Raw genomic sequence first — 23,968 nt, 5'->3', positions numbered from 1 at the left:
CACACAACAAGAATTTGAGTCTTCTGAACTCTTACACTTTGGTTCTCACTTAAATTAATGAACTACTTCCTGGATCTGCTTTTATCTTTTTGTTTTATTTTGCTATGTTGCCCAGGCTGGCCTTGAACTTTCCATCATCCTGCCTCAGGCTCCTTAGTAGCTGGGATTACAGTTCTAAGCTACCATGCCCAGCTCTGGACACTCTCTTTAAAAAAAAAAAAATTTTTTTTTGGACATTCACTTAGATAAAACAATCATCTGACTCACAGTAAAGAAAGGCTGTTTTCTTCACTGATTACAATCATTCCAAATAAAGTCTACTACACTCTCTTAGGAATCTGAACATGAAAGGATTCTCAAAAGTGTTTTAACTATTCCAAGGAACTGGCCAATACTTTCTTCATGGTGGATCTGTAGAGGCTAAGGAAGGGTCGGTACCATCCATCCCACATGATCTTTCTGCACACACACCCCCTTCCCAAGAGCAGAGGGCTAGGGACATACTTGGATGGAGAGAGCCTGGCATGGGTGGCCTGCAACCCATCCTGCTCCCTCCTGTAGTCACCTCCTCCTCATGGGAAAGCGTGAAGGGACCATGTCATTCTTGGTCTATCTGCACTGCCTAGCAAAGTGCCCAGGGCACAGAAGAGGTCACTGAATGTCAACCACAGACAGGGTTGGCTAAAGTAGGACATGGTGTTCTACCTCTCTCAAATACCTGCTTAAGGAAAGGAACACTGGGGGCCAGGGTAGAGCTCAGTAGTAGAGCATCTGCCTAGCATACCAGAAGGCTTTGGGTTCCAACCCCAATACTGCAATAATAATAATAATAATAATAATAATAATAATAATAAAACAGTGCCACTGGCTTCATGAAACCATGATAGTAAAGAGGTATGAAGGTTTGGATAGGAGCTCAGCTCAATTTTTACGTTGTCCTCTGTGTCTCCTTTCATGTCTCAACTTCTTATCTGTATCTGTCTTAGAAGGTAGTAAGGGCTTTAAAATGAAACACTGCCCATCAGCACTGAGCCCAAGGCTGGGTCACAGTAAGTGCTTAACAAATATCTATCACTACAATAGAATTATAATGGGCGGGGGGAAGGTATTGGGAACTAATTCTCAGTACTTTACCACTGAGCTATGTCCTCAGTCCCTTTTATTTTTTATTTTGAGACAGGGTCTTATTAAGTTGCTGAGGCTGGTCTTGAACTTGTGATACTCCCACCTCAGCCTCCCCCTAGTCCCTGGTACAACGGGATTACTATTAAACAATGCTATTCATAAGCCACAGCAGAGGTGTGTAACACTGTGGGCCTTTTGTTAATTGGTAAAGGTTCCTCTCAACCAGTCACCAGAGGACTTCCCTAGTGCACTCAGTGTCAAGCTCTTACTGAAGGCACTTCCCTTCTTCCCTTCTCCTGAGGTCTGTTTCCCGGGAGGGCTGGGAAGTGGTGACATACCTGGCAACTGAGCTGAGAGGGGAGTTTAAATTCTTTACAATTCTTTTGTGCTGCTATCTGTCAGAAAGCAGAGAATTATTATTTAAAAAAAAAAAAAGGCCAGACATGATGACAAGCACCTGAAGTCTCAGCGGCTAGGGAGACTGAGGCAGGAGGATCACTTGAAACCAGTCCAGGCAATGCAGTGCTCATCTCAAAAAAAAAGAAAAAAAGAAAAGAAAGGAGAAGGAAAAACAGCAAAAAAACAACAACAACAACAAAAAAAACCCCACATATACCCCAGAAACAAGAAGAGGCCAAGAGAGCTAAAAAGCTTTACTCATAATGCAATGTGGGTTTTTTTGTTTGTTTGTTTGTTTTTTTGTACTGGGGATTGAACCCAGGGGCACTTAATTGCTGAGCCACATCCCCAGCCCTTTCTTTTTCTTTTCTTCTCTCTCTCTCTCTCTTTTTTTTTTTTTTTTTTTTACTTTGAGCAGGGTCTCACTAAGTTGCTGAGGCTGGCCTCAAACTTGCAATCCTCCTGCCTCAGGCTCCTGAGTTGCTGGGGGTTACAGGCATACATCACCATGCCCAGCTTACAATGGGTTTTGAATTGTGGGTTGGTATATAATAAAATCGATCTGGTGAAGTCATGACTAGCATAAGAAAGAGAGAGCAAAGAAGTAAAAACATTAAAGGGAAGAAGAAAGAAAAAAAAGTAGAATAGGAAAACAGTACATTGTACAAAGTTTTACTTCATTTCTCTGTGTATCTATACATTTACATACAAATACATGTGAGCTGTACTACTCTGAAACTGGATTTATAACTATGGGTACTGCTGAAAAGCACTGCCCTAACAAAATCAGAGTTGTCCTTCTTGCTAACTTTTGTAGACAAAATTAGATTTGCAATTGTTCACGATAGGTTCTATCACATCAAAATAATTTTGGAGGTTCTGTGGATTATGAGATTATGATGTGGTTTTACCAATATAGAGGATCTCAGTTTGTAATAGCAATAATTAAAATTATAACCACCTTAGGAGTAATTTTAGAAGAGGAATGTTTGCTTTACAAGGGGTACCAATGGTACACTTAAAACAGGATTTCATGCCAGGCACAGTGGCACATCTGTAATCCCAGAGACCTGGGGGAGTTGGATGCAGGAGGATGGCAGGTTTGAGGCCAATCTAGGCAATTTAGCAAGACCCTGTCTCAAAATTTAAAAAAAAAAATAGTAATGACTGGGATATAGCTTAGTGATAGAGCACCCCTGAGCTCAATTCCCAGTACTGCAAAAAAAGAAGCAGAAACAAAAAATTTAAAATAAATAAATAAATAAAATAGGATTTTGTGTAGGAAGAGACCTGCCCTAATGACTACCTAACGTGGAAAATACGTACTGGTAAAAGTTACTGGGGGGACTGGCTGAACTCCAACAACCAGTTTATGTTTCTGGACTCCCCTACATTCCCACTCCGCGCAGGAGACGAGAGTATATCTGAACTGGAAATCCCCTAATATCCAGCCTTATTAATACAAATGTTTCCGTTTGCACTGAGCATGTTAGAAACACTACTGTCCCCATCAACATTTTTGACTAAACTGTTTTAATAAAAAATATTAGAGTCCCAGTAGAGGGCAATGTTCTGCACTTCCAGAAACCTTGGACACACAATTCAACATAAAACACAACACAAGTACCAAAGAGAAGGTTCTGAGATAGCCCCACACTGGTGTCCTGTCAACTCAGTGCTCCAATTAATTCCACAAATGCTGCCAAAGCGACGATGGGCTGGCTGCACTTGCTGCCGATGATAAAAATCTCTGCTCAGCTGTCTAGGAGTATCAAGAAATCTTTAAATCTGTGCTACTTGGCACTGGGTGTCTGGCTGACACAGTTCCCAATTCTCCTAGGCTTATCTTCCAACCATATGGGGACTCTGCTGCATAGTGGAGGCTCTGCGATGCCAGCATCGAGCCAGGATCACGATCAGGGCATTTCATGCTACCAGGCACATCCGTGGACTCACAAGGGAATGCCCACATTTCTCAGCCAGAGAATGGGATGGAAAAGAAAGCTAATATGTTGCAATTCAAGTTAAGTAGAGAGTCTAGGGGAGATTCCAGGTGTTCATGCCCAGCGACATCCCAGGGACTGGGTCACCACAGAAAGGCTGTATTAGACATCTTCATCAGGCCCTCAGATCCAAGAGCAGTCACTGAACTCAGTTCAATGACTGATGAGGAGCTAAATGGTGCCCAGAGAGGCAGCAAAGTGGAACACCAAGAAAGCAGCATGCCTTGGGAAGAAGGGCATCTGGAATTAATGTGCTATCAAGGGCAGGCCAGGAGAAAAGGCAGCAAGAGGGCTGGCACCGTCCTCTTGGCACAACTGCACTGAGAATGATGCTAACCTTTTTCATTTTCAATAGAATTCTCCTCCTCTCCCTCCTAGATGCAGTCAGCAACAGGGCTGGAGGAGGCCTCACCACTGGAGCTGGTGAGCAGCCTTCCGCACCTGGCAGGACTGTGCAAGGCCTAGGCACATGGGAAACGAGGGGGATGCAGTCTCTCCTCTCATGGCCCTTAGCCTCTGGGCGGGCTGTCTTTACCCTGCCAACAGTATATGGTGAGGATGAAGAATGTGCTAAGATGCCAAAGAAATAAGAATCTGGGGTGGAATGGGGGGTGGGGGAACCCTAAAGCAACAGCTAAAAAGGGAAAAGAGGAAGACTGCGGAATAATACTGCATCTAAGGTTCCTCAGGTGCCTTACAAACTCCCCTCTCTGCCCCCCAGGCCTCAGTGCTATGTGCACAGCGTGAAATGCAGCAGGCTTGGTGGTGCCAACTTCTCCAAGCCTTGTAAACATGGGAATGGCCACAGTACCTGCCTGCTGTGGTTGCTCTGCACGTTCTCAAGAATCCCCAGTTCATCCCACAGTCACTGACTTATGAGGTGTTCAGGGTATTGGCACTGCATGTATGAGCGAGATGGCATCTCTGTTCTCCAATGGAAAACTCGACCACAACAGCATTTTGAGATTAAAACAAGAAAGCAACCAACAAACAAAAAAACACAGAACAGGGCTAACCTCTGCCTGGCACAAAGCTCCTGAACATTGCCTCCACTTCTGTGAACAAAAAGATAATTCCCAATGAAAACGTTGGCTACTCACCTCCCACATCTGCTGCCTTTGGCTATGCAACTCTCATCAGGGGAGGTGCCAAATAAGTCTTCACACAGCCTTTTGTTAGACTTTTTGAGGGAGGTTTTATTTTCTGTCTGAGTATGGTACTAAATGTCACTCAAAAAACCAGCTGTCAACATTGATAGAAGTGGGAATGTGGAGCACCTTAGGGTCAGGGCTACCATTCAAATCCTTGCCCCTCTGCCCTCTTGCCCTGGAGTGGAAAAGAGAAAACAGGTGCTCTATGCTCTGACCATGGTGGTGCTCAGGCCTGGGGCATCCTGGAGGGCATCAGATGGCCTTCCTTGACAGTCTCATGCCAGTTTTGTTCTAATAAATGTGGAAGGAGGTGGGTGAATACTGGCCTCAGGGTGGGGATTAGAGATAGGGCTTCTGAGAAGGCAAATAAACATTTGTGAAGGGTGGGGCAGGCCACACCAGGCTCCTCCTGAGCACCTCACCACTCCACAAGAAGCCAGGGAGGTGACCAGTGCTATCATCCCATACAGTGGAAGCACCTGAGGCCCAGAGGTCACAGAACCAGATGCCCCCTTATCTGACTCCAGAGTCTCTGTTCCTACTGATGTTACCTTGAAGGGGAGATGAATCAGAGAAGGTGACAAGAAGGCCAAAGAGCAGAGAGCCAGAGTCTTCCCTCCAGACCCCAGGAGCAAGGCTGTTCCCCTGGCATTCCAGCACTTGGTTTTAACTTACCTATCTCAGTTGACTCATCTGCCTGGAGGACACATTAATTCCTTCCTCACTGCCTTGTAATAGGAATTAAGTAAAAGAAGAAAGGGAACAGGGCTGTACTAACAGAGTTACCGCACCTCCTACCCACTACTACTTCTTCTTCTTCTTCTTTTTTTTTTTTTTTTTTTTTTTTTTTTGGTGCTGGGGATTGAACCCAGGAACACTTTACAAGTGAGCTATACCCCCAGTCCTTTTTATTTTTTATTTTGAGACAGAGTCTCACCAAGTTGCTGAGGCTGGCCCCAAACTTGAAGTCCTCCTGCCTCAGCCTCCTCAGTTGCTGGGATTACAGGTAAGAGCCACCATGCCCGGCTTCCCACTCATTCTGATGATCACTCCTTTCAGCCTCCAGGCTTCTTCTGGCTTACCAGGTGCCAAATGTGCCAATAAGGCAGTACATACACCCTGCCTCAGCCCTGCCACCATGTAGAAGAAGGCTCAGAAGATTCAGTGGGACAATGAAAAAGGACTCTTCTATTTGTGTTAGATAAGTACTATTTTGAAAAATCAACACATATGATAATTTCGTGAAAGTCATGGATTGTTCTAAAGTCCCCAGGGTTCTGAGACTATTGATTTACTGACATGTCTCCCTGTACAAACTTCTAAAAAGAAAATACTGCTTTAAACGTTCCACAAGGAGTTTAATAATTTCAAAAGATTTTTATGGGGCTGGGGCTTTGGCTCAGTGGCAAAGCACTTGCCTAGCATGCGTGGGGCACTGGGTTCAATCCTCAGTACCACGTAAAAATTAACAAATAAAATAAAGGCATTCTGTCTATTTACAACTAAAAACAAAATTTTAAAAAAAAGATTTTTATGTACAGAACAAGGAAGGATGTCTTTATTTCACATATGCTAAGAGAAATTAATAAAGTGGTAAAACACCCAAATAAAATCTGGGCCTTAACATATCTTTTCCACTCCAAGATGTAAACTGCCTTCTATAGTCAATGCTCTGAAAAGCAACCACACATGACCATGGAGCACAAGCAGACCCGACAAGTCATAGCAGAAATATTTAAATCCACTCTTGGTTCCCTTTCCCCAAGAATGTCAAAATGCAATGCCTGAGGCTGGGGACATAGCTCAGTCTGTAGCGTGCCTGCCTTGCATGCACAAGGCTCTGGGTTCAATTCCCAGCACCAAAAAAAAAAAAAAAAAGTAAAAAAAGCGATGCCTGAAGCTCCTGCCCTCCCCACCCCACTGTCCAAGTACACTATCTGGAACCTTCATATGACACCAGAAATCTATCTACCATAAACCCAGAGCTCTTCTGAATGGCTTTGTACTGAAGAATTGGACTAAAATGCTAATTATAAAAACATTTCCTTCCCTTTCTGCCCCAAGAATAAGAAGCAGCTCCCTTCTCCATGCTCCCACTGTGACAACAATGAAGAGTAACATTATCTGTACAACAAAGCAGTGGGGTTACCCGGGCCACCCACAAAGGCCCACCTGGCCTACACAAGGCCAGAACTCCTGGTTGAGAGCTCGCCATTCCTCACCGTGATGAATCAGCCATGGCAATGGGGCCGGCATTCCTTCCCATCCTCTGCACTGTGGTTGCTTCTTCTATCAGCAGATAGAATTTTATTTGTCCACCTTTGAGTCTGGGTTTGGCCATGGCCATGTGACTTGCTTTGACCTGCAGGCCCCTTGCAAATGTGATGCAAGCAGAGGTTCCAGAGCTGGCCCTCCCTAGCCCCTAGGAACTCTTTCATCATCCTGTAAACAAGCCCAGACTGGCTTCCCAGAGGGGGAGAATGTGCACAAAGGGAAGCTCCAGTCACCCCAGCCCAGATAGGCCATTCCAGACCACTCCACCCAAACACATCAGGCCACATCAGAAGAACCACCACCAGCTGATCCACAGAATGATGTTTAAAAAAAAAAAGGCAATTTTTTTAAACTACTAAATCCTGGGTGGTTTGTTTCATAGTTCAACTGATACACTCAACATTATCTTCCATTTCCGGAACTCTAGCTTTACTTCAACCTTCTGGTGAGTTTGCAGAATTGAGCATAAGCAGAAATGTAACATGAAAGATAAAAATGGGCTGGTTTTGTTTTGCTTTGTTGATTGAACCTAACACATGAGGAAAATATTTTCAAGTGTTCCTTGAAACTTCCTCCTCCTCAAATTTCTCAACACCATCAGAATAACCTCTGGGATTCTAGCCGAGGCACACTCATACAAGTGACTAGGTTTAGTAGGTATAGGGAAGGTCCCAGTGGCATTATTTGTAAGACTATAAAACTGGAAAACACCTAAATATCAACCATTAGGAAAAAAGATAATAAATCATGATCTAAAATAAGACATATGAAAAAGCAAATGGTTCAATGATTTTTCAAACAAGCAATCAGAAGATGAGTTTTTTGTTTTTAACTTTTTTTTAGTTGTCGATGGACCTTTATTTTGTTTATTTATATGCAGTGCTGAGAATCGAACCCAGTGCCTCACACATGCTAGGCAAGCGCTCTACCATTGAACCGCAACCCTAACCTGGGAGATGGGGGGGTTTTTTGGTTTTTGTTTTTAAATATTAATTTTTAGTTGTAGTTGAACACAATACCTTTATTAATTTATTTTTATGTGTGCTAAGGATCAAACCCAGGGCTTCGCATGTGCTGGGCGAGCGCTCTACCACTGAGCCACAACCCCAGCCCTGGGAGCTGAGTTTCAATCCGACATTATTCACTAGAAACTGCCATCCAGGCATGAAGCCCTTCCTTAGCTCACAGGTATACAGCAAGGGGCTGGTATAGACTGCCAGAGTCAAGGGTGGGATATTTATAATTATTTCTTTATTAAAAAAGGCTCAGATATTTTTTAAATGTAACTTTTTTCCCCTGGGCATTATAGATTTTTTAAAATGTCTTGCTCAATTATTACTCACGTAAGTCAAAAAATGGAAAACCCAAATGTCCATCAGCTGATGAATGTGTCCACACAACAAAATATTATCCAGCCATAAAAAGGAGTAAAGTGGTTTCAGGATTCTGGTTCTGCATGTAAAGAGCTTGGAAGTCTCCACTCTATCCTCACAAGTAAAAAGCTCGATAAACAAACACAAATCTACAATTTTCCTAGATCCATAAGACAGGTGAGGTCCAGCTGCTGACCCCAAAATGGAGAGAGAGGTGAATGAATACAGAGAACCACAACTGCCCAGACCAGACACCCAACCCTGGAGACCCCCAAGGCAATCAGAGCTGGGCAGGGAAGCCTGATCTGTAAGGATACGTTGCTGGAGGCTCTGGGTGGACAAGTCCAAGAATTAAAAACTCCAGAGGCCCCAGGCATCAGAGAGCCTCCGTATTTTTATGGCTTTACCTTCAAGAGCTCTACCACGTTCTCAGTGTGACTATCTGAGAAAAACTCTCCCAAGCCTTATGGGAGGGTCAGGGAAAACAGAAGCATTCTGAAATACTCCAAGTAATCTATACTTAAGGAGATGTGCCCTCAGGAGAAACTAACCAGAGCCTACCCTGAAGAAGTTTTATCTGAGACCATCTGACCTGTGGGGAGGGAGATACCAAGTCCAGCCCACACCAGCCATCCAGTCCCAGCCCAGGGAGGAGCAGAGGAACTCAGGAGAACCAGTGGAGTTTACAGTCCAGAGGCACAGGTCTGCTAAAGGACAGAGACCCAGCCACAGGGTAGCGAATCCCCTCCTCCTTTGCCTCACCACCACCCCCTAAAGGCCTATCACAACAGCTCCTTTGACCCAGTACATCAGATCTGACTATCAAGAAAAAATAAAAGGTACAGGAAGACAAAAGCAGAATCACATGATAGAGATGATGGAATGAATTATCACAAAGAATTTAAAACAACTATAACTTGTATGTCAAGGGTTCTAATGGATAAGTAGACAGAATATAAGAACAAAGGAGCAATGTACAGAGAAGTAGAAGTTTGAAGAAAGAACAAAAAAGAAATGCTAGAGAAAAAACAAAGCCCTATAACAGAAATGAATAATGCCTTTGATGGTCTTAGCAGATTGGACATGGCTGAGAAAAGACTCTCTGAACTTGATGATACCTCAACAGCAAACTCCAAAACTGAAGCAATGAGAAAAAGGGTTGGAGAAGAAACAAAACAAAACAAACAAACACACACAAAAAAAAAAGAGAGAGAGAGAAGAGAGAAGAGAATCCAAGAACTGTGGGGCAATACAAAAGATGTGACATACAGGTATAGGAATACCAGGAAGAGAAAAAATGTTTGAAACCATGACAGAATTTCTCCAAATCAATGGCAGACACCTAAACAAAGATTCGGGAGTTCAGAGAAAACCAAGGAAAATGCCAAAATATCTATGTCTAGACATATTGTTTGCAAAATACAAAAAAAAAAAGAAAGAAAAATTAATCCCGAGAGAAACCAAAGAGGGGCAAAGGTAAGATTCACATCCAGCTTGTCCTCAGAAACCACGAAGGCAAGGGAGCGCAGGGAAACGGAAAGTGGAAAGAAAAAACAGAGCACCTCAAAACTCTGTGCCTTGCAATATTATTTTTCAAAAATGAAGAAGAAATATGTACTGTATCTCAAACAAACAAAAAATGAGGGAATTGTAACCAGTAGACCTGCCTTATAGGAAATGTTAAGAGAAGTTCTTAAACCAGGTAGGATAGTGCACGCCAGCTATTCAGAAGACTGAGGCAGGAGGATCACAAATTTGAGGCCAGCCTGGGAAACTAAGCTTGATCCTGTGTCAAAATAAAAAATAAAAAGGGCTAGAAACGAATACCCCAGGGTTCAATCCCCTCTACCACACCAAAAAAAAAAAAAAAAGCACAGGGATGGCACTGGGGATATAGCTCAGAGGTAGAGCACTGACTGGCCTAGCACATGCAAGGACCTGGCTTCAATCCCCAGTACTGTAAAAAGGAAAAAAAAGGGGGACCAGGGGGTGTGCAACGGAGATGAAGTACGAATGCGACATCAGAGATGAATCTTGAAAATATTATGGTGAGTAAAAAAAAAAAAAAAAACCCAACAGGAAAGGCCATATAGTATGTGATTCCATTTAAATGAAATGTTCAGAATAGGCAAATCTATAGAGATTCAAAGTAGGTTAGACGCTGTCAGGAGTTGGAGGTATGGGAAAGGTTGTGACTGCAAAGGAGTTTCTTCCTGGAGTTATGAAAACGAATTGAAAAATGAATCCGTGGTAATAGCTGCATGATTCTATGACTGTATTAGAAACCACTGAGTTGCACAAAACCTAAATTGGGGAATAGTATAGTATGCAAGTTATATTTCAATAAAGTTGTTAGAAAGATAACAAAATAACAAATACGATTAAATTTTTAAAATGTATCTCTCAGTGTTCCATAAGGTAGAATGCAGGTCCTTACATAATATAAACATGCATACTTAAATCCTGGTTAAGGGGCTGGGGATGTGGCTCTCAAGCGGTAGTGCGCTCGCCTGGCATGCATGCGGCCCGGGTTCGATCCTCAGCACCACATACAAACAAAGATGTTGTGTCCGCTGAGAACTAAAAAATAAATATTAAAAAATTCTCTCTCTCTCTCTCTCTCTCTCTCTCTCTCTCTCTCTCTCTTAAAAAAAAAAAGATGGGGAAGGAAATGGTTTAAAAAATAAATAAATAAATAAATAAAAATAAATCCTGGTTAAAATCTTAGTCTCACCATTGTTGCAATACAAGGATAATTTTTAGTTACTGAGGCCTAAACAAGACCCTAAAATGCATGAATTCCAAATTATTTAGATCTGCCCTAATATCTAATAGGGAATTGAAATTAACCAATAAAACCAAGAGTCCCAGACTGATACCCCACGGTGCTCTGACTAATGACCAGGAGCACTGAAAACCTGGATTCTCTGTGAACAGACGCAGAAGTTAATATGCTTCTCTGGGTCTCCCAAAGACTGAATGTGGCCAGCAGGAGGGGAGAGGCAGGGAGGAGATGTGGAGCTGGGTTGGGGGTTTGGCAAAATGTTTTCCTAAGAATTAAAGATATATTTGTTGGACCGTGGAGAGGCTCCATCAACCCCACTGAAGCATCCTAAGACAAATACCCAGCTGACGTCCCAATGCTGCCTCTCTCCTCAGTGCAAACCACTTCATATGGATGTCCCTGTCTCCCGCCTGAACAGCAGGCTGCCAGCATGTTAATTTCCATTTTCTATCTCTCAGCATTTAGCCAAGTGCAATACAATCAGCAAGCGACGAAGAAATAAAGCAAATTCATAAAACAGATAACTTACATGGTAACAGGTATGATGTAAAAGAATCCCCCACTTCCAGAAAGATTCACTGAAAAGTTCTTTAGGGAACAAGCTCCCTAACAGTATTGGGACATAAGATAGATTTATGAAAAGAAAAAAAAAAGCCCTCAACCTTCCCAGGAAGGAGTCAACCATGAAAGCTGTGGGAGGCTGGGCTGAACTGACCACCCTTGCTGTCAAGGTCCTTGCCCTCACGGAGCACAGCAAAAGAAAGAACTCAAAAGCAGTTGCATTGTGAAGAAACCCCTCTCCCTGTAAGGAATCCAGATACAGACAAAACTTCCAACTGAACTGAAGTCAGTTGGGCCCAAGGGTTTAGCAATAGCCCAGAGGCCCAAGAATAGAGAGAGATTCGGCCTCGGATCAGAGAGGGCTAGAGCCCAAGCAGAGGGAAGGTGCTGGGCCCTCACCTCAGGTATCAGCCGCCTCCTCTTCACGCTGGGGACAGAATCTGGCTGGCCCTCGCTGCCTGGCTGCTTTCGTTTGCTGGAGTCCTGGAGGGCGGCAAAGACGCTGTCCAGAGGGTGCTTCTCTGAAGGCTTGGAATTCAGTGAGCAGTCCAGGGCAGCATCTTCAGCCTCCGTCTCCACCTTCACAGTGTTATTTTTTAGAACTGTGCAGAGAAGAAATAGGACTTAGGGCCACTGAGAGATTGGCAGGGTTCTCTGAACCACAGGTGTTTGAGGATCACCCACTGACACTGTCACTCAGAGAATAACATCTATCTAGTCATATACCTGTGCTTTCCAGCAAAGTGATCTCTATCTTACTAAACTAGTGCTACACAACAAAACCATGTTCTAAGTTCAAAATTGGTCTGTAAGTCTTTTGGGGGGAGAGGTGGGATATGGAGAGAACTAAATATTAACTGTATTGCACTTTTAAAAAATACATAAGATACTTATAACAAGTGTTGAGTAGAGGGGGATGGGAGCAGGCAGTAGGAGACTTTACATTATATTCCCTTCTACATTTTTAGAGTATGTAATATATGACCTATTCAAAAATATTAAATGAGAAACGTTTATTTACCTTCTTCTACATCTTCACCGAATTCAGCTGAGTTCATCTTCTATTCCACTAAATAAAAACACAAACACAAAGCCTTCATTTATTGCTTGATTTACTTCTTAATATTCCCTATCCACAGAGAAATTCCCTTGCCCCGGCTCTGTGCAGTAGGAGGTTAAAGGTCATGTAGCACTGTGCAAGAGCCGGCCTCCTAATCTTGTCTGCAGATGCTCAGGAGCAGTCAGGCCTGGCCGGCAGGGAGCCTCTCTCCAAGACTTCACGTGGGCGAAACCTGTCTTCAAGCATCCATTGAGAGCCACTTACTGAACCAGGGGAATATTACTTGAGCAAATTAAGTCCTGCAAAAGACCCCAATTTAGATGATCACCTTTTAGCCCCTGCTTATAAAACCCTAGCCATGACACGAAAGAAGAGAGACTGTGGGCCCCAACACATGGAGCTGAGGTCTCAGCACTTCAAGTAGCCGAGAGACCTATGGTGCCCATGAAGGCAGCCACTAGATACATGTGACTACTGAAGACTCTAAATGTGGCCAGCCCAAATGGAGACATGCCCCAGGTGTGACATACATACCAGATTTCAGATTTAGCTTAGTTTAAAAAAAAAAAAAAAGTAAAACACCTCATTCATAATCATTTTACATTGGTCACATTGAAATGATAGTATATCAGACTTGATGGGCTACAAAAAAACTGTATTAAAATTCAAGGCCAGTCTGGACCTTTAGTGAGATTGTATCTCCAAAAAAGGAAAAGGAAAAGGCTGGTGAAAAGGGGCAGAATGTAAAGCCATGAGCCATGGGTTAGATCCTTTATACTACAAAACAAAAAACACCTCACCTAGTCTTTAAACATAGCTATAAGAAACTTAAAACTACATATGGGGTCCCCTTATATTTTTACTGGATGATGCTAGCCTAGCCCTTCCTTCCACAACAGGGACAGAAAGACACTGAGGGTTTTTCAGTGCAGGGCTTCAGAACTCTATAGACAATCAGGTTCAAAAGATCAGGTGAGGGCAAGAGGCAGGATGTGTGGGGGGTGCTCTGTCTAGGCAGAGCCAGCCCTGACTCCCACTGCCCCAGGCAGGATGGAACTAACAACATCATTAAGTATAAGGTACAAATGAGTTACCAACATTTGGAAAAAAAAGGTACACTGCAACCTTTAATATTGACATTGGGGAGTTGTTGTTGAACAACTGATTAAGGTGGCTGCAAACGCAGAGTTCTCATTTGGGTAAAAGATAGAAGGAAATAGGACCAAGGAATATCCCTGGAGACTTTTTTGTAAGAGGGATGCCAACTACATCATCCAGTAAACCATTCAAGGGAGAGTTATGGAATGGTGTATGTTCAATATATTGTCCTGTTTAATAGGGCAGGATGCAGGAGACAACAGAGACTGTATCTAGGTGACCTATGTAAAAGTCACTAATAACAGCAACACATATGTAGTGCCTATTAGGTGAAGCCCTGTTCTCAGAGGATCACAATAACCCTGAGTTAGACACGATTGTTTTCATCCCTGTATTACTAATTTTCAGAGGCTAAAAAAGAAAATAAGATATATTTGAAATTTAAAATAATCTCCTACCTGAAAAAAAAATGGATACACAAAGTGATATTGAAGGAAAACAAAAAGTCAACTTCAAGGGTTCATCAATTATTTTACCAGCAGTCAAGCTTTAGTGACTCATTCCATTGTATTTCCAGATATAAACCTTGCATCTGATTCTGGGTGTGTCTGAGTGGACCAGAGGGCTGCTAATGCCAGGCAGAAACTCAGAACTGACTCCTGGCCCAGCCTGAGGGCCTATCAGGCAAAACACTTGAGGCCAGCCCAGTGCCCTGAGCTTGCCAAACGCCCTTGCAAACTCTGCCACACAGTCACATAACCTGTTGCCTCCAATCAAGGGCAGGGGCGAGAGCAGCAGAACAGATGGGGAGGAGTGAGTGAGGCAGGTACACTATATACAAACTACATTCTTGACAGAAAAGGGAGAACACGGCTGATAGTTTATTTGAGGGAAAACAGGCAAAAATACTGCAAAGACTCTGGCTAAGCAGAAAAGCATTGAAAGGCCAGACTAACCCTAGAAAACAGGAGTGGATGAAAGAGCACAGCAGACAAGCCCAGGAGCTGAGATTCATCTGTCATTACACTTGCCCACCCATGTTTCTCTGATGCCAGTCACATACAGAGCAGTGTGCAGGCGGGAGGCAGGTGCTGGGTGGAGTCTATGCAATGGGACTTGGTGAGCAGGAAGCTATGTTCTGAACCACCACCAATGACATTACACCAGGCAATTTGGCACCTTTCAATTGTGAGCCCTCCTGAAACTGACAAAGAAAGAGCAGACATATGAGCCACCTGTAGGTGGGAGAAGAGCTGTGGGGGAGCTAGGAAGGGTTAGGGATGAGGTGAGGGGAAGGGGCTGCGGGCTGCCTGGGCTTTCGAGACACCCAGAGTGCATCTGCTTTGGAAAACATTTCTGTGTTCTTTTGTCAACTAGTGGCAGATGCTAGGTTAGCACAGAAATAACCCAGAACACAGGCAGATAGCCATGCGCTTGAGAGGGTGGGGAGTCTCCCAATTGCAAGGCCTGGAAAACCTGCAGCTGCCTCTGGCCGCTATGGGGAGGAGTGAGTCAGGGTCCTCTTTAACATCCCAGCCCACGAGCTGCATGCCCAGCACCAAGCCCCAGTGGCCACTGTGCCTCCGCCTCTTCCTGAGCTATTTTAATCCCACCTTCACCAATCAAGAAACTCGCTGTGTCATTCTGCAACTGAGTGAGAACCAGGGTTCAAAGCGAGTCTGTCTGTACCTCCGTCAGCCAGTCGGAGGAGGAAACAGAGTTCTCATTCTTCTTCTGGTAAGGTGCTTTCGATGAACACAGGGCCCGCTTCCAGACTCGGGTCGCTTAGTCCAGCAGCAGCTGGGGACACATGAGTCTCCTTTCACCACAAGGAAGCTACCTGGAAAGTCAGTCTGCTGGGGGGTGGGGGGGCTGGGAAACAGACTCCACCCCACAGTGGGGGAAAGTTTCTGCAGCAGGGCACGCAGGTCACTCCCTGCATCCCTGAACAGAGACAGCTCAGCAACAATGTTGCAGCTGGGTAGAAAGGAGCTGAGTATTGCCTAGCGACCTCCATTTGCTGGTCACCTGTTCAGTGGAGGGTCACAAGCTCTGCTCTTCGTGGGTGGACACGGAGCACCCAGATGCCTGGCATGCCACAGACATTCCTTTCGATTGCATAACTGCAGGTTGTGCAGGAGCCACGCAGCGAGCAGCCTCTGCAGCTCAGCTTCACTGCTCCTGCCGTGCCAGGTTGCTGCCATTAGTCACCTGTGCCTGTGGACTGTGTGGAATCTCTAGTCCCAGCATTCTCTCCTTTGCAAAACCTTATGCTTCTCAGCACAAACCTCAAATTGTGGGGCACTCTAACCATGCACATCCCCCAAAATCAGTTTCCTACCTGAGGGGGTTCCATATCCCTCAAAAAACTCTGCACAAGCCAAGGGAAGAGTTAAATGAATGGAGGAGGAGAGGAGAATCACCAAGACCTATGCAGCTAGCAGCTGTTTCTTGTTAAAATGCCACAGGTTGCAAGATGCTGTTAACTCTCAAACAGCACCAGCCTTCCCCCATGCCTTATTTAGTTAATGAAAATGCTCCCACTCCCGCTCCCCCATAGGAGCTGGGGATTGAACCCAGGGCCATGCACATGCTAGGCAAGTGCTCAAGCACTGATCTACACTCCTCAGTGCCTCCCTGCTTTTTAAAACAAATAGCCTAGAAAGAAGCCTTAGGTAAGGTGACTGTGGATAACACAGAAAGGTTCAAAATGTTGCAGAGCTCAGAGAAATAATTTTATTAAAATGTCTTCTAGTCTCCATCCTACATGGAGTGAGAAGGGCAAACCTTAATCTTCCATTTAGGGTGTGTGGTTGGGGAAGATTAGTAGGTCAGCAGGAAAGCTTTCAGTTTACAAAAAGCACCAAGGGAGGGTAATTCCAAATGTTCAGAAATAACAGGATGCTTTAGCCACTCAAATATCAAATTACAATGGACAAGGTGTTTAAATTGGCTACAAAGATACAGTAACTTGCAGGACTTGTGGTAACCCTGTGTCTCATGCTAGAACAGGGATGAATCTGAACCCTGCCCATCAACAGGCACCTGGCTTGAGGTTGGTAGGGAAGCTGAGGGGGGAGAACTGTGAATGTAAGGCTTAGAACAAACCATGCCACAAAGAAATAAAAATCCCAAACAGTTACAGATTATAGGACATGTTGCACTTTTAGAGTTCATCTTAAAAGGAAGATACTTAAAGTATTTTTTTCTTTGTAAATATTCTTTGTACATATTCAGGTACAATATGTTAAGTTGAACAAAATTCAAATGGATTTTGAGTTTAAAAGTGCCCTGTACAACCACTGAGTTACTGTTTTGGAGGCAAACATGATCACTTTCTCCAGCCCTTCCACAGTTGTCTCTATCAATGGTTCTCAAAATGCAGTTCTTAAAAAGGGTTGCCAGCAGCAAGCTCACATGGCTTGCACCCATATTGTGACTCTCCCAGACTCCACCATTAGTCAGGTGGGTGGTCTCAAACAGGCCATGGTGGGTGCAGTATTAACATCATAGAAATTGATTCTCACTACAAAGAAGGCAGTTTTATTTTTTTTATTTTTGGAGGGTCAGTTTACCATAACAAGATCATGAGATCAAAACTACCTTCATAACAACACTAGATATTACTGCCCTTGTACTCTTGTTCTTTCACAGGTCTGTAGGGGAGTTTTTCAGAGGCTGAATAAAGAGGAAGTATAGAAATTCTTTTTTTTTTTTTGGTACTGGGAAATAGAACACAGGACCTTGCACACTAGACAAGCATTCTATCCCCAGCCCTCAACTGTCCTCTATTAAGCCAGATATTAAAAGAGATTTGCACTAGGCATGTTTTTGTATGTCTGTCATCCCAGATATTTTGGGAGGCTGAGAAAGGAAGCTCACCAAGTTGGAGGCCAGCCTTGGCAACTTAGAGAGGCCCTTAGCAACTTAGCAAGACCCCATTTCAACAACAACAACAACAAAAAAAAAAATTATAAGGCTTAGGGATATAGCTAAGTGGGAAAGCATTCCTGGGTTCAATCCCCAGTACCAAAAATAAATAAATTTTTAAAATAAAAATTTTTTACAGAAGGTTAATAAATATTTAAGTATTTTCCAGCTTTAGTTTTTTCTTTCTTTTTATTTGTTTGCTTTCAAAACTTTACTAATATCAGAAAAACATGGAAGTTTAGGCCACCTAGGGCAGGTTAGTCCTGTGAAGTTGGCATTATTTTATATTGTTTATTGGATTTTAACTAATTACATAATAGTAGGCCAGCTTTAGTTTTTCAACATGGTAAATGCTGATAGCTATAAACCATGAAAACAAAAGCTCTTCAGGGACCTCAATAATTTTTAAGTGTCTAAAGGGATCCTGAGATTGTTTGAGAACCCTGTTTCTTGCTTTTTTCATTTAAAGTTTCTTGCTTTTTGTTGGTACTGGGGATTAAACCCAGGGTTCCTTAACCCCTTAAGCCTCATCCTCAGCCCATTTTTTATATTTTATTTAGAGGGGTGGTCTTGCTAAGTAAGTTTCTGAAGCTGGCTTTGAACTTGCAATCCTCCTGCCTCAGCCTCCTAAACCACTGGGATACAGGTATGCATCACCACACCTGGCCTTGAAATGTCTTTATCACTACTTGTTTTAGTTTGAGTTCACTCAAGAACAGATCTTGAAGCTGGGTACACTGATACAACTCCTGTAATCCCAGCTACTCAGGAGGCTGAAGCAGGAGGATAGCAAACTCAAGGGCAACTTAACAAGACCTTGTCTCAAAATAAAGAGTAAAAAGAGCTGGGGGGTGGAACTCAGTGGTAGAGGGCCCCTGGGTTCAATTCCCCAGTATGGGGTGGTGGTGAAGGGAGCAGATCTTGAGACAGGGATTTGGAGATTGAGTAGTCTCTTTGGGAAGAGACCAAGGAAGGCTGAAAACCAAAAATGTGCTAGTTGGTGGGGCACACAGTACCAGGCCTCAGGCAGTGACAGGTGTCCACAGAGGGTAACCTCCCCACACAAGGCAAGTTTCTGGAAGCCATTTCCTTTTGACCCCTCTGTACACCCGCACAGTACTATGAACACTCAGTGGAGACTCAGTAAAAATACCAGCCAATATGGTGTGGAAAGTGCTGTACCAAGAGCTTTATGGTAAACTTACTTATCCTACTAACCCTGAAAGGTAGAAACTCTTGTCACTCTTAATTTACAAGTTAAAAGGAAGGCAGGATTTTAGGCAGAGAGGTTGCCTCAGAGAACATTTAATGGAGTTCCCTCTCATAGGTGTAGGACCCAAGGCTCAGGAAGGTAAGCACTATGTACAAGAGCACTCCATGGCTTGCTATGTGATGCACAGGGAGCTACCAGTCCAATGCGGGATGAGGTCAGTCCTCTGTGGGGGATCAATCAACTATGGATGTTTTTGACAGGGATCACAATCAACAGAGGCAGAGACAGGAAGACCCAGAGGTTGAAGATGGAATCATGGGAACTGCTGTGTAAGTGAAGGATAAGTAAGTGACAGAAGATAAAACAGCAATCAGAACTATCTAGGTTAGCGGACAGTGCACTGAGATTTCTACAACAACCAAAACTCAACCTCTAGCAAATACAGGCTGTGTGTCTCAGCTGTGCAGAGCAGCCCAGTACTCAAATTTTGTGATCTGGAAGCAAATATTTCTAAACTCGAACACAGAACTATGAGACCGTTTTCCCACTCTGAGGAGAAAGAATGTTAATCAAGGCTAATTCTAGCTGGGCAGAATGGCACATGCCTGTAATCCCAGCGGCTCAGGAGGCTGGGGCAGGAGGATCACAAGTTCGAAGCCAGCCTCAGCAACTTAGCAAGACTCTGTCTCAAAATTGTAAAAGAATTTAAAAAGGGCTAGGGATGTGGCTCAGTGGTTAAGTGCCCCTGGGTTCAATCCCTGGTACCAAAAAAGAAAAAGAAAAAAATGTAATTCTAGGGGGAAAAAATCTACCTAGGAATTAACTGTTAATGTCAATCAGGACAGAACTTGCTTTCCCTCAACACATTTATTTCAAAAACTCTAACCAAATATTTCTATCACCTACAGAGCCTCACCCACTCGAAACGAAACTTCTGACCCTGAGTCACAGCAATGAGCAAAGACCAGAGAGCAAAGGACCTGGGCCAGTTAGTTTAACACTGAATATAAGCCCAACTCTTGGGTTGCACTGTGAGCACAGGAATCCTAGTCTTGGGAGATCTCCATAAATATTAGAGTTACTAATTACTGATAATTTGCAATAAATAAATAAAGCAAAGAAAATGGGGAAAAAATGAATGTGACTTGGATTGAGATGGCCTTTAATCACTATTGTTTTTTCCATTATACAAAGCTAGGAAGTTGAAGCGTTAAGACTTCAAATACAAAACCTCTTTTGGAAGAAAGAGCTAAGCATTAAATTACGCATAAAGATTCAAAATCAATTGTTCATTTTAGGGCTACCCAGTCAATAATAACATACTTCAAAGTTCACTGGGGATATCTCAACTATGTAATTAAAAAATGCCATAAAGCACCTGGAAGGAAATATGCCCAAATGTTAATTTTACCTCCAATTAGGAGGATTATGGATGATTCTTTCCTTATACTTTCCAAATATTCTACAGTGTGAAAGCAATTCTTTGACACTGAAAAAGAAATTTATAAAAATGAAAAATCAGAATCATAATAATCCACAGGGCACGGTGGCACATGCCTGTAATCCCAGCAGCTCGGGTCACTGAGGCAGGAGGATCATGAGTTCAAAGCCAGCCTCAGCAAAAACCAGTAACCAAGCAACTCAGTGAGACCTGTCTCGAAATAAAATACAAAAATAGGGCTGGGGATGTGGCTCAGTGGCTGAGTACCCCTGAGTTTAATCCCTGGTACCAAAGAAAAGAAAAGGAAGGAAGGAAGGAAGGAAAAAAAGAAAGAAAGAAAGAAAAGAATGGAAGAATAATCCACTAGGCATGATAACATACCCCTATAATCCCAGCAACTCAGGAGGCTGAGGAAGGAGGATGGAATATTTGAGCCAACCCTCAGCCAACTCAGCAAGACTCTGTCTCAAAACAAATTAAAAGGCCTGGGATATAGTTCAGAGTTAGAAGGCTCCTGGGTTTGATCCCAAGTACTGCAAAAAAAATTAAATAAATATAAATTAAATATATATATATTCCCGCTTAGCTATACAGTACTGCATACCTGTAATACCAAAGACTGAAGTAGGAGGATTGCAAGTTTGAGGTCAGGCTCAGGAACTTAGAGGGGCTGGCCTGGGAAACTTAGCAAGACCCTGGCTCAAAATAAAAAATAAAAGGGACTGGGGATATAGTTCAGCAGTAGCACCCGGGTTCAATTCCCAGTACCACAAAAAAAAAAAAAAAAAGAAAGAAAGAAAAAAAAAACCCAAAACAAAACACACACACACACTTCTTAGAGGATATGTTTCCAAATTTTTCATCTTTATTGGTGGGGGGATGTTACTGGGGATTGAACTCAGGGACACCTGACCACTGAACTACATCCCCAGCCCTATTTTTGTATTTTATGTAGAGATAAAGTCTCACTAAGTGTCTTAGCACCTCACTTTTTGCTGAGGCTGGCTTTGAACTCACGATCCTCCTGTCTCAGTCTCCCAAACCACTGGGATTACAGGCCCGCACCACCGTGCCGGACTAAATCTTTCATCTTAATCCTGGGCCTAATCCAGCCTGTCAAAGCCCTTTTCCACACATGGCACCCAGGACTGAACAGTTTTTTAAACATGAGTTGACTGACAGAGATGACCATGAAGTCTGACATATGGTACAACCCACCCTGGAATCCCAGGTACTTGGGAGACTGAGGCTAAAAAATAAAAAGAACTAGGGCTCAGTGGTGGAAGGCTTGCATAGCATGAGTGAGGACACAGGTTCCATCCTCAGGTGGATGAGCAGGGAGTCCCGCAGAGATCTGACTGCAGGGAGCCTCCTTGAGCACAGGAAGGAAGAGGATAGTAACCTGAACTGGGGCACCTAGGGGAGCAATTAGTTGGCAAAGCCCTTGACTCTCGCGGGAACAGTCTCTTCCCCAACTGACCCATGGGTTCCACAGGAACACATTCTCCAGTGCCTGCACGGGCGGCTGGCTGGAGTGGCCTCTACGCTCCTCTATCAAGTTCTCTGAAGAGCCAGACCAGGCCCTTTGTCAGAGCAGCGTGAGGCTAATCAGAGCTGCCAAAGGCTTGTGGCTGGCCCCAAGTCACACAGGACAAGCGGCAGGCCCAGAAATGGGAAGTACTTGGGCTTCCTGAAACTTTAAGGTTCAAATCCCAGACAGCTGACTCAGGAATCTGTCCTGCTAAATCAGAAACATCCGCCTGCTAGGCTTGGGACTTGCCAATGGGCTGAAGTACAGGTCGGGGAAGAGCCGCCCGGCCGCAACTGTGACCTCAGACCACTCAGGGGCAAATCCACCTCAACCCCAGACCTGTTTCCAGATGTCAAGTGAAGCAAATGCTCATTACCAGATTCCCTGGAGAATGTGAGCCTCAGAACAGGAATGTGACTGGACCCGGAGACAATGGGAACTGTGGCATGTATAGCCTCTGCCACACACAAAAGGTAAAGCACAGAGAATATGCTCAAGTCATCTTCAAGATGTCATTAATAAAACAAACTCAAGGGTTTTAAAGTCTTATCAAAGACCAAAACTTTACTTCAACTCTTTCACAACTACCACATTGCATAATTTCATGACTCTGCTACAGGCCACATTGATTTTTTAAAAATAAATATAGAAAATGAGGACAGCAGCTAATATTCATGTAGCTGGCTCCATGCTTGAAGGGTCTTACCTATGTTAACCCAGGCAATCCTCACATGGGCCCTCTTACTGGGCAGATGGAGAAAAAGAGGGGCCAGCATCTGTCCTCACTAAGGGGATGCTGCCGAGACCAAGAAGAAGGAAAAGGAGTCGGGGGATTCCTAGGATGACAGCTTCCTTCCAGTTTTCCAGGGAGAGCTGGAACTGAGGAACGGGGCAGCAGCACCCAGATCTGTTTTCCCCTTGCGATTAGGCAGCCATCTGTGGCCTGGGCTCAGTTGTGAGAGCAAATAAACTAGCTAGATGAGCTGTCAGCCAACCAATGCAGCTGCCCTTGAATAAAACGGAATTCCCTCCTAAACTTCAGAGTCAGATAAAACTAGGTTAAAACCCTGGTTTTGTTTTTTTTTTTTTAAAGAGAGAGAGAGAGACAGAGAATTTTTAATATTTATCTTTTTTTTAGTTCTTGGCAGACACAACATCTTTGTATGTGGTGCTGAGGATCGAACCAGGACCGCACGCATGCCAGGCGAGCGCGCTACCGCTTGAGCCACATCCCCAGCCCTTAACCTGGTTTTTTAAAAAGGGCTTTTAACCCAGTTGGAATTACATTTCACATCTAAAACTGGGTGAGTTTCTTACATACCCATCCAAGCCTTGGTTTGTTCTTCTATGAACAGGAGCTGAACGTATCTACCTCAACCTCATGGAGTTTTTGTGAAAATTACCAAAGAAAAAATGTCTGGCACACAGCACTCTGCATGACCTATTACAAAGTTTAAAAAAAAAAAAATTAAAGTGCCATTTTAATGATACATTTCTTTAAAGAACTGTAAAATCAAATAAAATGGCTTAAAGGTTTACAAAAGTTTTCCTTTATATGGAAGAAACATACTGGGGGGGAGGTGAAATCAAATCAATTGCTCTCCCCAAGGACTGGAGGAATGTTCCCATGCCATCCACTCTGTGGGGCTGGAGCTCCGGGCACTCAGGTCAGCTGGGAGCCTTGTTGCATTTAGAACCCAGCCCTCTTGGCAGTTGGCATCGTGCCCATGGGACTTGCAGGACATGTTCGCAATTTGTTTTTATTTTTAGACACATCTGCAAATGTAGTTTGAAAAATACCAGTCCTCACAAAACCAGGGCAATTTCCCCCTTAGTTTTTCTAAAGCTGTAATTGTCAGTGCCTTCCTTATTCAAGCATAACCTCATCTTTTAGCAGGCAGCAAAGTACAACCCGCACTCCTGTCTGCCTGCCTGCTTGCAATTTGGTGTCTAACCCTTTGGCCGCTGCATTTTCAGAACCTGACTAAACATGATATCTTCCTCAGCTAACAGGTTCCACTTTG

The 23,968-nt window shown here is 43.7% G+C and overlaps 1 protein-coding gene across 2 annotated transcripts in view; it reads right to left on the bottom strand.

Annotated features, from left to right (window-relative positions):
* The window catches only part of Bend3 (BEN domain containing 3), a 35,992-nt gene that overhangs the window by 8,620 nt on the left and 3,404 nt on the right, over positions 1-23,968 (bottom strand). Inside the window, exons 1-3 of one of the 2 annotated variants that reach the window (XM_071613168.1) lie at positions 20,384-20,404; positions 12,693-12,740; positions 12,071-12,273 (exon numbers count right to left, since the gene is read on the bottom strand). In XM_071613168.1, coding sequence (XP_071469269.1) covers positions 12,071-12,273; positions 12,693-12,729 — 240 coding nt within the window. In that variant the 5' untranslated portion in view covers positions 12,730-12,740; positions 20,384-20,404. Of the gene's footprint in view, positions 1-12,070; positions 12,274-12,692; positions 12,741-20,383; positions 20,405-23,968 lie in introns of those variants that run through there. The other variant, XM_027928006.2, reaches the window with a different exon arrangement.

Source organism: Marmota flaviventris, chromosome 6, assembly GCF_047511675.1.
Source record: "Marmota flaviventris isolate mMarFla1 chromosome 6, mMarFla1.hap1, whole genome shotgun sequence".
Lineage (NCBI taxonomy): Eukaryota > Metazoa > Chordata > Mammalia > Rodentia > Sciuridae > Marmota > Marmota flaviventris.
The sequence above is the reverse complement of the archived record's forward strand: the minus strand, read 5'-3'. Positions and strand labels throughout refer to the sequence as shown.